The sequence below is a fragment of the Marmota flaviventris genome, chromosome 10 (genome assembly GCF_047511675.1).
Source record: "Marmota flaviventris isolate mMarFla1 chromosome 10, mMarFla1.hap1, whole genome shotgun sequence".
Classification (NCBI taxonomy): Eukaryota; Metazoa; Chordata; class Mammalia; order Rodentia; family Sciuridae; genus Marmota; species Marmota flaviventris.
Window position 1 is genome coordinate 19,782,148 of NC_092507.1, and position 13,240 is coordinate 19,795,387.

The 13,240-nt window shown below is 47.1% G+C and overlaps 1 protein-coding gene across 1 annotated transcript; it reads right to left on the reverse strand.

The window, feature by feature from the left end:
• Positions 1–5,029: 5,029 nt before the first annotated feature.
• Positions 5,030–7,505, reverse strand: Nr0b2 (nuclear receptor subfamily 0 group B member 2). The gene is made up of 2 exons (XM_027936989.1): positions 6,965–7,505; positions 5,030–5,271 (listed from the first exon to the last, which is right to left on the reverse strand). Exons 1-2 carry the CDS (start codon positions 7,503–7,505, stop codon positions 5,030–5,032), a joined length of 783 nt encoding a protein of 260 aa, XP_027792790.1.
• Between the last annotated feature and the right edge of the window lie 5,735 nt (positions 7,506–13,240).

Below are 13,240 nucleotides of genomic sequence, written 5' to 3' on the forward strand. Positions count from 1 at the left end.
GAGAGAACTTAGCATCCCTGAGGAAGCACAGACCACTCACAGTCATGGAGCAAATATATGGAAATGATGAAAATGAAAATCACATTGTCAAAATTTTAGCTGTCTGTGAGTGAATTTTTTTTTTAAGAGAGAGAATTTTAATATTTATTTTTTTTTTTAGTTTTCGGCAGACACAACATCTTTTGTTTGTATGTGGTGCTGAGGATCGAACCCAGGCCGCATGCATGCCAGGCGAGCACGCTACCGCTTGAGCCACATCCCCAGCCCTGTTACTATTTTATTTTTATTTTGAGATAGGATCTTGATAAGTTGCTCAGGGCCTTGCTATATTGCTGAGACTGGCCTTGAACTTTCAATCCTCCTGCTTCAGCCTCCCATGTCTCTGCACACAACATTAGAATGTTTTTATCTTTTTATTCATTACATATATATGTATCTATATGATCACCACAAAAGTAACTACTACCTTTAAAAATCTGGAAATTGGCCAGGTGTGGTGGTGCAAACCTGTAATCCCACCTACTGAGGAGCCTGAGGCAAGAGGATGGCAAATTCAAGGACAGCTTTGGCAACTTGGTGAGACCCTGCATCAAAATAAAAAAAAATTTTTTTTAAAAGGGCTAGGGTATAGGTCAGTGGTAGAGTGGTGCCGCCCCTGGGTCTGCAAGTCTGAGGTTTGACTCCTGGGCCCCTGAGTTTCCTTCCCTTGGGGTCTCTCTGGTAGGGGAAGGAAGAGGATCCAGAAGGAGCTGGTTCCTTTCAAATGTACAAACTACAGTGTCAGGCTCCAAGGGCATCACACCTCTTATTACAAAAATCATCATTTGTTTAATAGCAAATGATGAAAGCCAAAATAATGATGACATGCTATGGAAAAGCTGTGAGATGACCAAGAAGTTGTACACTTACAATTACTCATAATTGCGATTTGTGGAACTAAATTTCTAGGACCTAGCAGGATGCTCAGTACATAGTAGACTTAGTAAGTCATGGAATGAATGTTGAGGGGGAGGTTTGGAGGTAATGAATGATGGAATGAATATTGCTGGCACTAACATGGGGCTACGCCCCTGAGTATGGCCATGAACTCCCTCTAGGTAAAGTGGGGCCACTTTCTTTGGAGAATACACAGGCCATATATCTCATCATTTCACCTCATAGTCGGGTGAGGAAGAGAAGGAGTTTAGCTGCTGTTTATTTATCTTATTTTATTTATTTATTTATTGTGGTGCTGGGGATTGAACCCAGGGCCTTGTGCATGCAAGGTAAGCACTCCACCAACTGAGCTATGTCCCCAGCCCAGTTGCTGTTTATTCTTTAGTTGATCATTCCTGACTCTGGGGGTTTTCTTTTTTGTTGTCGCTGTTTTGTTTTGCTAATTATTGTTATTTTGTGGTGCTAGGGATCAAACCCAGGGCCTCCAACATGATAGACAACTGCTATACAACTGAGATACAACCCCAACCCCTAGCCCCCTGCCCAATGCTTTTTTTTTTTTTTTTGTAGGGGGTATTAAACCCAGGGGCACTTAACTACTGATCCACATCCCCAGCCCCTTTTTGTATTTTATTAGAGACAGGGTCTTGCTGAATTTCTTAGGGCCTCGATCAAAGTTGCTAAGGCTGGCTTGGAATTCAGGATCCTCCTTCCTCAGCCTCCTGAGCTGCTAGGATCACAGGTATGTGCCATCATGCCCAGCCTAATCCAACTCTTTAAAGATGCCACAGCCTGGGCTTTCCTCTGGCCATGTCTGTCAGGAATAGGAGGTCCCATTTGTTAACCTGGATTCCCTTGAGATCTTAGTCTGGTCTCCACCAGTTTCACTGGAATTTCTGTTCTCTGCTATGTTACTCTGATGCAGTCTGTGTGTGCATCAGTGTGCTGATCATTCCATTCCCTTTGTTCTCTGACACCTCTCTGCTTTTGCATAAGTCATTCCCTCGGTTCAGAATGCCCATCCTTGCAAACCTGTATTCATTCTCAAAACAGTCACCAATTGAATGAAGCATTTTTCCTACCTCCATTCAGATTGAATTATTCCAGCTGCCTGTGGTGTGTTCCTCTCACACAGTTCAGATCTCTTCATGTTATATTTAATTCTGTGTCTTCCTCTGCCAGGGGTAGGATGTTGCATGAGGGCAAGAACTGTATCTTATTTATTGTGTGCTCTGGTTCCTGGCATCTAATACAAGGTCTGGTACAAGTGGAGATCAAGAGACAATGAATGATGGGGTGAACAAATGGATGGATGGATAATAGGATATGCAGATGCCCAAGGGCAAAGTGAGTCAGTGAGGGCACAGCACATGTGAGCTGCCTGACTGCTTAATAAGCACTCAATGATTTGGCTAATGAGGATAGAGTAACGAGGCAATAAAATGGTAACTTAGGCTGACCCAGAGCCACAGCCACCCTCCTGCTTTCCAGTGAATCAGCCCTGGCTGGGCCTGAGGACAGGGATCATGGCTGAGAGGTAAACGGTCAGTAAGCAGTGGCTCAGCTGGCTCCAGACAGCCTGATCCTGGCCATGACTCATGCCAGCCAATGCTGTTGGCAAGAACCTGGCCTCTGGAGTCACATGAGTCTCAGCTCAAATCTCAGCCCAGACAGTGAACAGCCCAGACCATGAGTAAGTTCCATACCCTGTCTGGGCCTGTTTCCTTCTCTTCCCTCCCTGAAACTAAGACACAGGTCTTACCCCAGGATAGTTATAATGGAGACACAGCCCCCCACCTTTGAAAAGCCTGTGATCTCATGGAGAAAGCAATATTATCCTTATATTGTTCCATAATTGTCTCTATTGAGACAATTTATGTTCCTAGCACAAGACTTAGAGCTAGGGCACAGGGAACGACTCAAGGAATAAAGATGAGAAATGGGAGTTTAGCTACCCATCCCCATGGAGGGATAGGAGGAAATTTGAAAAGGAATGTGTTTTGTTGTGTGAATGTGTTTGGGTCTGCAGCGTGTTGTTGACCAAGTATATCTGAGCCATGCTTTTCTGTGCTGTGTGGTGTGGATGGAGGTGTGTGTGTGTGTGTGTGTGAGAGAGAGAGAGAGAGAGAGACAGAGGGAGTTGAATGTCTATGAAGATGTGTCTGAGTTATACACTTGAGTTGCGTGTATCTTTGTTATGATACAACATTTGGGGTCTGAACCATGTGTTTCTGTCTCTTTCTGGTGTCTGACTTATGTGCAGGCTGCTGAGCAAGAGATGGGGTGCCCTTGCTACTGGCACTAGGTACCCATAATGAGGACATGGCCAGTTCATTATGGTCCTAACCTGGGGTCTTAGAAAAAGGCTTGAATGAGCCAGGCACTGTGGTACATGCCCACAATCCCAGTGACTTGAGAGACTGAGGCAGGAGGATCACAAGTTCAAGACCAGCCTCAGCAACAAGACCCTGTCTCAAAATAAAAAATAAAGAGGGCTGGGGGGGTAGAGTGAGTGCCCCTGAGCTCAATCCCCAGTACCAAAAAAAAAGAAGAAGACAAAGAAAGAGGCCTGAATGATGACTCCTAGACTGTTGTCCCTGAGAGAATGACCTCTCTCAGTGAGCAATAATTAACTTGTACCCGTGAGAAGAATCCAAACTGTGGTGGTAATGGAGGTGGGGCCTGGTCAGGACAGACCTTATTGCTGGAGAAAGGAGGAGACCTGAAAGTCCTATAGGCATTTGTGTTGTTATCATTACCTCCTGTCCACCCTTCAGGTCATTCACCCTGACCAGGGTGACCAGGTCAAAATATTTAACAAACATTGAGAAACAGATATTGACCAATTAGGACAGCCCCAAGCTGTGCTCTGAATGAAGCGGTGCTAGAGGCCATGGCTCAGCCTCTGGAGTGGCTAGACGATGGGAATGTCCAAGGGACATTGGACAGGACAGGACAGAGGGGCAGTAGAAGGGGACTGGTGGGTGGGCCAGGGCAGTAGCTGTGAACCAACTGTCATGAAAGTATTTCAAACTTTAACAACAATGCCTGATCATACCACTGTGGCCAGCTAAACCTCGGCCTGCCCCAGCCTCTAAGCAGCTTCCAGGCCAGCCTAGGTGCCTCGTGCCCTTGCATTGGGAGGATAACGGACCACCCTCTTCTGTTGGCTACAGAAATGGGGGATGTGAATGATCCCAAACTCCCAAACTACAGAAATCACAGTGACCTTGTCTGTTTCAGTTTGAAATGGGCTGCTTCCTTCATTACTTCGTTTCTTCTTTTTCTGCCCCACCTCTCTTTCTGTCTTTGCTGCTGGGATTGAACCCAGGGCCTTCCATATGCCAAACATGCTTTACCACTGAGCTACACCCCAGTCCACAGGGACGGCTTCACAACTGGCTGTGATCCGACTTTCCCTCGGATGAGAGGGAGCCTGGCAGGGAACAGGAGCCCTGGTGGTTTAGTGGAGGACCTGGGGATAGGAAAGAAACCCTCTCCTCCCAAAAGTAAAAGCAAGGAAGTAAAGGTATTAAGAACTGATACTATCTCCTGGATTCAGATCCAGATGCCAAACAAATCTCATCCCAAGAAATGGAGTCACCATCCCAATGAAAAATTAATACCCCAGCTGTCTGAGGCTTGTCTCCTGGGCCCCTGTGTTTCCTTCCCTTGGGGTCTCTCTGGTAGGGGAAGGAAGGGGATCCAGAGGGAGCTGGTTCCTTTCAAATGTACAAACTACAGTGTCAGGCTCCAAGGGCATCACACCTTTTATTACAAAAAACAATAACTTAATTTAGCTCTGTACAAAGTCAGGAAGAATTCTGCCCCAGTGAGCAATCTAACTTCCAAACAGTCAAACTTCCAAACCATCCCCAGAGGGGACAGCATTCTTGGCCCAGAGGCTCTGGGGACCACCAAGGGCCTACCAGATAGCTGGAGTACTGTGTCCAAACTGTGGAAGTCCAAGTTGGGGTGTGGCTGAGTGAGCCTCCTGGGGGGCTGAGTGCTATCTAGCAGGCTTTCCTCTCCAGGAGTGTTGACTCTCTGTTGGGGACAGCCAGGCCAAATCAGCACTGCAAGCTTCTGCAGGTCACCTCAGCAAAAGCATGTCCTCGAGGAGTCCAGTGATGTCTACATCTCCAATGATAGGGCGAAAGAAGAGGTCCCCAAGAAGGCTGGATGGAATGCTCTTAAGAGAGGAGGCCGTGAGGAGGACCCGTGCCAAGCGGCCTTGGCCTGCTGGGTACCAGGGCTCCAGGACTTCACACAGGGCCCAGTGAGCCTCCTGCTGCAGGTGCCCAATGTGGGAGGAGGCATGAAGGCCTGGCACATCTGCAGGAGGACAGAGTGAGAGGATTGGTGAGCATCCCACTCCCAGCCACCAAAGGATGACGCTGGCCCAGAATCTGAGGCCACCAGCAAACACCCTTCTGCACCTCTCTCTCCCGCTTTTCTCTCCCCAACCTCAGTACTGGGGATTGAACCCAGGGGCACTTAACCACTGAGCCACTTCCCCAGCTCTTTCTTTCTTTCTTTTTTTTTTTTTTTGAGACAAGGTCTTGCTAAGTTGCCTAGGTTGGCCTCAAACTCGTGATCCTCCTGACTCAGCTTCCCAAGAAACTTGCTCAAGTAGTTTTTCTTTTCTTTGGTGGCAAGGAAGGTGCTAGGGATTGAACCCAGGGCTCTGTGCCTATCAGGCAAGTGCTCTGCCACTGAACGACCCTCCCGTCCCTCGCTTCCTTTGCTCAGTCTTCCAGGCCCCACTCTTCCACCTCCATAATTTAGTTTTTCATTTTACTCACCCATCCATTTATGGAGAGGCAGTATGAAGAACTAGACTGCCTCTGGCATCACTAAATAGCTGAGTAATCTTAGTCAACTGTGTCTTAGTTTCTTTCTCTCCCATTTTTTTTTTTTTAATACTGAGGATTGAACCCAGGCCCTCAGGCATGCTAAGCAAACACTCTAACCACTGAGCCACATCCCCAGCTACTTTTATTTTTTATTTTGAGACAGAATCTCACTAATTTGCCCAGGCTGGCCTTGAGCTTGCAATCCTGCTGCCTCAGTTTCCCAAATAGCTGGGATTTCAGGTGTGCATTAACATGCCCAGCCTGCAGTTCTTCATCTGTAAAGGAGGAATAATAGTACTTGTCTCAGCCAGGAGCAATGGTACACATCTATAATCCCAGCTCCTCTGGAGACTGAGGCAGAAAGATCCCAAGTTTGAAGCCAGCCTCAGCAACTTAGCATCTTAGCAAGGCCCTTAAGCAACTTAGCAAGACCCTATCTCAAAATAAAAAATCCAAAGGCCTAGGGGTGTATCTCAGTGGTTAAGCATCCCTGGGCTCAATCCCCAGCACTTAAAAAAATAATAATTCCACTCTGCTGGGCTTTTTATGAGGTTTAAATAAGCCAGTATATGTAAACCCTGAGATGAGGACCTAACATATGGTATGTGTAATATAAGGGTTCACTACTATTATTACAATAGTAATATGCATTATGGATGCCACAAAGGCCTTAGGGTGAGGAACTCCCACCCCATGCTCTCTCACTACCAAGAATACTCTCTGTTATTCTCCTGGCCTATTTTACAAAGGCATCCTCCTGTCCTCCGCTCCCCTTCATTCCTCTCCTCTGTGTGATCTTTCTGAACCCATAGAGGAGTTTCACTTTCAGAACTTCATCATACAGTCTGCCCTTGAAGATATGACAGAGACACAGCTGTGCTATGCTCCTCACCCCACATTCCCTAAGGGTCATAGCAGATTTCTCAGGAACAGTGGCAAGGGCCAGTCTCTGGAGTGAACAGACCTGAGTTCCCATCTCTGCTTGCCCCTACCTGGCTGTGGGACCTTCAGCTAGTCACTTAGCTTCTCTGTGCCTATAATGTGAGATGATAATTCCATGATACCAAGGACCCAATGTGATAGTGGATGTCAGGCCCTTAGAAGGTCCTTCCTTGGCTAGGCCCTGGCCCCTTCCTACCACGGCCCCCTTCTTTGAGTGTCTGGGAGCTTACCTGGATTGAAGAGGATGGTTCCTTTCAGGTAGGCATACTCTTTGGGGCCCAGCTTGAGACTCCAGAAGGATTCTAGGCAGCACTGAAGCCACTGCACAGCAGCCAGCGAGGGCTGGGGCCTGTCGGGTGGCTGTCCCCAGCCAGCACTGCTGCTGGGCTCCTCCAGCAGGATCTTCTTGAGTATGCTGGGCACTGGGGCTTCAGCCACCTCAAAGGTCACTGTGTCTTGGGCCAACCCAAGCAGGAAGAGAGAGCCCCAGCAGCCCTGTAGCAGCCGCCGCTGATCCTGCGGAGGGAGCTGGCAGAAGGAGGGCAGGTTCCTGAGGAAGGCCACTGTTTTGGCCAGGACATCCAAGGCCTCCCGGCAGGTGCGGTGGGGGGCACACAGGCGGACAGGCCGGTGCTGTAGGCACAGGCAGCGGCTTGGGGATGGGGGCACTGAGGGCCTGGGCCGGAGGCTGGGGCTCAGAAGTGTGTACAGAATGGTCGGGTGGCTTGTAGCACCCTGGCACGGGCAGGCCCCTGGTTGGCTGGCGCTCATGGTTAGGGACCTGCTCCTATGTCTTCCAGCTCTCTGGCCCTCTGTGCTGAGCTGTTGGTGTTATTTATACCGCCAAAGGGCGGGAGGGAGGATGGCCCGACAACCTTGACTCCAGAAGTCATGTTCATTGAAAAAAACAAGGCGCGCGCACACACACTGACCCTGGCTGGACTGGTGGGGAAGTGGCGGGGGAGGGGGAATCTGGAGCTCCACGTGGCATTGCTATCGCTTCAGTCAATGAAAGTGGCTGGTGCAGGGCACAGGGCTGCGGCCTGCTGGCCTGGCTGCCCCTTATCGGATGACTCAAGTGGATAAACAGGGTCATTAACCCAGGCTGTACCAGGGCACCAAGGCCTCAGGTGCACAATCAGCAGGTGGCTGTGACTGGTGTTTCTATTGGTGCCCACTCTTCTGTGTATACAAGACCACGGTTCTTTCTTTCTTTATATATATATAAATTGTAGTTGGACACAATATCTTTATTTTATTTATTTTTATGTGGCGCTGAGGATTGAACCCAGCACCTCAAACATGCTAGTCAAGCATTCTACCGCTAAGCCACAAGCCCTCCCCAAGACCAGGGTTCTTGCAGAGCCAGGAAACCAGCCACAGAGCTGGACAAGCCTTGAATGCAAAGGCCACCCTGGAAGTGCCTTATCATTAACTTGTTTGCGTAACCTTGGGGGCCCTGCTCCTGTTGTGGCAAGGAACAGGTTGCAGGGAAAGCAGCCAGGACTCTGGGGGACTGGGAGGACTTTGTCCACTGTGAAGTTTAAGAGGTCCCCTTCTCTGACTCCAGTTCTGGGCTCCTGCGGGAATAAAGTCCTTCAGAACTCTCTGTCCCAAGCCTGGATTCCTCCAACTCCTGAGAGGTTATGTCTGCTGAGAAACCCTCAGAGAATGATCATGAAATATGGTTGCCATTTACGGAGCACCTACTATGTGCCAGTCACTTTCTACAAGTATTGAGAGCTTCCTCGTGAGGCTAGATACTTACATTGTGAGACTCAAAGAGGTGAGGTGCCTTGCCCATGGTCACTCAAACACAAAGGGACAGAGCCCAGATTTGTCTGTCCCAAAGTCCTTTTTTGTTCCCCCAGATCCACTGGCCCAATTGTGCAGCCAAGGCCTGAGCTTCCCAGATCTGGTGGCTAGCTGATCACCCCCACTGCCCCGCTGCGGCCTGCTCTGCAGATGCCCACCTGGGACCTGGACAGAAATGTTGCTCTGCTGCCCCATGGCTCCTCTGTCCTGGCATCTGTCTCAGACAGTAGGAGTGGGAGAAAGGGGGACTTGGAGGTCCAGCCTGCTACATGCTGGGCAATCTGGTGCCCTGGATGGAGAGAGAGAGGCTCTGGCATCACCAGAGCTGGCATTTGCTTTTGGCTCCATCACTTTTCAGCCAGTTGTGTAACTTTGGGCTGATCCTTGGTCATCTGTCCATCTGTCTGTCCATCTGTGATCCTAAGTCCTTCCTGCAGGGCTGTGTGAGGACAGAGCAAGGTCCTGGATGTCAAAGGAGTTCTGAAATGCAGTGTGGGGATTTAGCTTCCTACTGTTCTCTAGCTAAGGGGCCAAGTACCCCAAGACAGGCAGACATGTGTTTTCATTTGTGAATGATTTGTGTGTGTGTGTGTGTGTGTGTGTGTGTGTGTGGCGGGTACTGGGGATTGAACCCAGGGGCACTTTACCACAGAGCAACATCCCCAACTCTTTATACTTTTGAAACAGGATCGTACTAAATTGCTGAGGGCTGGCCTCAAACTTGTGATCCTCCTGTCTCCACAGTAGCTGGGATTATAGACATGTTCCACTATGCCCAGCTTGATCCTTATATTTTTAAAGTTGCTGTCATGTCCCCTTTATTCACTGAAGCTTCATAGCTTCCCCTCAAAGAAGACTCTGGAGTCAGATTGCCTGGGTCCAAATACTGCTTCTTCACTTAGCCGGATGTCCTTGAATAAGCCTCTTTTCTTTCTGTGGCTTGGTTTCCTGAGGCTGCCAAGTTGTTGTGATTATTAACGTGTGCCACCAAGCCCAGCTGGTTTCCTCATATTTAAAAGGGTGACAAGAAGCCAGGCATAGTGGCACACACCTGTAATCCAAGCAACCCAGGAGGCTGAGGCAGGAGTATTGCAAATTCAAAGCCAGCCTCAGCAATTTAGTGAGGCCCTAAGCAATTTAGAGAGACCCTGTCTCAAAATTAAAAATAAAAAAGGCTGGGGATTTGGCTCAGTGGTAAAGTACTCCTGGGTTCAATTTCCAGTACAAGAAAACACACACACACACACACACACACACACGCACACACGCGCGCACATCCACACACAAAAAAAACCCCCACAACAACATAAAAACCCCATAAGCATCACAAATCCAAAATAACAAAATACTTTTACTATATTTACAATAGTGGTCTTAACAATTGACTGACAAAATGTGCCTACATGGTTTAACTGCATTTTCTTTGCTCCTCTCATTCTATTTCAGGTAGTGATCTGTTTATTTTTATTTTGAAGCAACTGCAAACAGGAAAGTTGCAAGGAGAGTACAGGGCTTTGTTGTTTTGTTTTGTTTTGTTTTTCTCCGCATTGGGTATTGAACCCAGGGGTTCTCTACCACTATGTTACATCCCCTGCCCATTTTTGTTTTGACATGATCTGGCTAAATTGCTGAGGCTGACCTCCAATTTGTGATCCTCCTGCCTCATCCTCCCCAGTCTATGGGATTACAAATGTGCACCACTGCCTGGATATTTGGTATAATTCCTATCAAAAAAGAAAACTGGGGCTGGGGTGGTGGCTCAGTGGTAGAGCACTTGCCTAGCATATGTGAGGCACTGGGTTGATTCTCAGCACCACATATAAATAAATGAATGAAATAAAGGTCTATCAACAGCTAAAAAAAACATTTAAAAAATAAAATTGTGCAAGGAATATCTATGATTACATATGCCATATACTTTTTAGTTTTGTCTTTGTTTTTGTGGTGCTAGGGGAATCAAACCCAGGATCTCATGCATGCTAGGCAAACACTTTATCACTCTATCACAACCCCAGCCCTGCATATTCTTTATAAGAAAGAAGTTTCTATTTGAGTTGGTATCAATATGAAAGGGCAATTTACACATGTGATGCTTGAAAGAATTTTGCACAGATTCGCATCTTGCTTCACACATATACTTTTTCTCTTCCACCACCCACATACTTTCAGATGACATAGTGTCACGATCACCCACTTGTTTGCTGTGGGTAGTGTTCAAATGCACATGCAATCAAAAGTCACCAGCTTTCCACCGAGAGGACTTCTTAGGCAACATCTAATATCTTGGTGAATTCAAGGCTCAAGATCAGGCTTTAGTCTCTTAGCGAGGAGTCACATTATAGAAGTACCTGGGACTGCTTTCTAAAATCAGAATGTCAGTTCAGGGAGGTAGAACCCTAAGGAGAAGTGGGCAAGGAGTGGATTCTGGAGTCAGTCTGACTGGGTTAAATCCTGTCTCTTCCCTTTCAGCTGTGTGACCTTGGGTATGTAACTTCATTTTTCTTCCTTTCATTCTCAAATGAGATTCAAAACAGCATTCATATCATAGGAACATAGGAAGGGTGTTTTCAGCCAAATAAGTACTTAGTGCAGTACTGAACACTTAAGAACAAGTCAGTAAACTTTACTGACATTGTATACAATTGGTTAATGACATCAGGCAAAGACCATTTATTCATTCCCAAATTTTTTTTGGTGGGGAGTATACCAGGGATTGAACACAGGGGTGCTTAACTACTGAGCCACATCCCCAGCCCTATGTTTTGTTTTTTTTCTTAGGGTCTTATTAAAAGTTGCTTAGGGACTCACTAAATTGCTAAGGCTGGCTTTGAACTTGCTACTTTTCTGCCTCAGCCTCTTGAGCCATTGGGATGACAGGCATGTGCCACTGACCTGGCCCACCAAATATATTTGGAGGTTCTACAATGTTTGGGGCTCTGATTTAAATGCTCAAATGAATCACATAGTTGCTAGTTTCTATGAAATTTATATTCCAGTGAGGGGAAATGAATGTGGAACCAAAATTTCTTAATTGTATATTTCAATTGTAGTAAGTAATAAAAAAGGATGAGCAGAGGGCACTTTGAAGTTGTTTTTTTTTTTTGGGGGGGTACTAGGGATTGAACCAGTGGTTAATCAGTGCTTACCCACTGAGTCACATATTCAGTCTTTTCTTTTTTGAGGGGGGGTGCTATCAGAGATTGAAACCAGGGACACTCAACCACTGAGCAACATCCTCAGCCCTTTTTTTGGGCGGGGATACCGGGATTGAACTCAGGGGCATCTGACCACTGAGCCACATCCCCAGCCCTATTTTGTATTTATTTAGAGACAGGGTCTCACTGAGTTGCTTAACACCTTGCTTTTGCTGAGGCTGGCTTTGAACTTGAGATCCTCCTGCCTCAGCCTCAAGAGCCTCTGAGCCGGGATTACAGGTGTGTGCCCCTGGGCTGGCTCCTTTCTTTTTATTTTTTATTTTGAGACAGGATCTTTCTAAGTTGCTAAGGGCCTTGATAAATTGCTGAGGCTGGTGATTCTCCTGCCTTATCCTCCAGAGTTGTGATTACGATGTACGTCATGGTGCCCTGTTCAGCAGAGGGCACTTGAAAACAAAAGTCACGGTGATGGAGACTTCATCTGATAATCAGGTCCAGTCAAGCCTTCACACCAGTAGCATTTGGGTTAAGACCTGATGGATGAGAAGGAGTTGGCAGACACAGGGCTATGAATTAGGGCAAGACATTTCAGGAGCTGAAGGAAGCTAGAGAGGGAGCCTGGAAAGTAAAACAGAGCAGGACAAGATGAAGAGGTGGCCAGGGCCCTGATGGTGTGGTTCCTCAGGAAGCCACGCCTGGAAGTTTGGCATTTATCCTGAATGCAATGGCAGTTCATTGAAGGGCTAATTTAAAGCAAGGGAGTAATAAGGTCTAGCTTATACTTCAGAAGGACTGCTGTGGCTGCTGGGTAGCATGGATGACAGAGGGACAAAGAAAAAAGAAAAGGAGATCAGCAAGGAAACTGTAGGTATAGTTGCCGAGCAAAAGGTACCCTGGCTCAGACTGGAGTTACTAATGGCACTTTTCTTCACAGTAAGGTGAGAAGGGGACAGGAACCTACTAAAAAATTAGATGAGTTACATTTGGGCTTGTGAAAATGAGTGGATGAGTAGAAGGTTTGACTTTGGCCAGGGGGTGCTTAAAGAGACCATTTAGCTCAATGGGGAAGACTCTGGGAGGAATTCATTTGTTGTATGTAGTGGGGAGAAGTATCAGTGTTGGTCATGTTCTCAGCTGAGAGGTCTAGTAAGATAACTGTGATTCATTGGCTTTGGCAGCATTGTAACCTTACCTGAGCCTTTTAAGGAAAAGACAATTTGAGCCAGGCATAGTGGTGTAAGCTTACAATCCAAGCAATTTGGGAGGCTGAGGCAGGAGGATCACAAGGTTGAGGTCAGCCTCAGAAAATTTGTGAGGACCTAAGCAACTTTTTTTAAACATTTATTTTTTAGTTGTAGGTGCACACAATAGCTTTATTCTTATGTGGATCGAACCCAGCCTCACACATGCTAGGCAAGTGCTCTACCTCTGAGCCACAACCCCCAACCCCAGACCTAAGCAACTTTGTGAGACCCTGTATTAATATAGAAAAACAGGAAGGATTGGGGATGTAGCTCGGTGGTAAAGTGCTCCTAA

Bases quoted from the DNA above. Each gene is read 5' to 3' on its own strand.
- Nr0b2 (XM_027936989.1), bottom strand. From the start codon at position 7,505: ATGAGCGCCAGCCAACCAGGGGCCTGCCCGTGCCAGGGTGCTACAAGC. The intron at 5,272-6,964 runs GTAAGCTCCCAG...GTCCTCCTGCAG, and splicing joins AACCATCCTCTTCAATCCAG to ATGTGCCAGGCCTTCATGCC.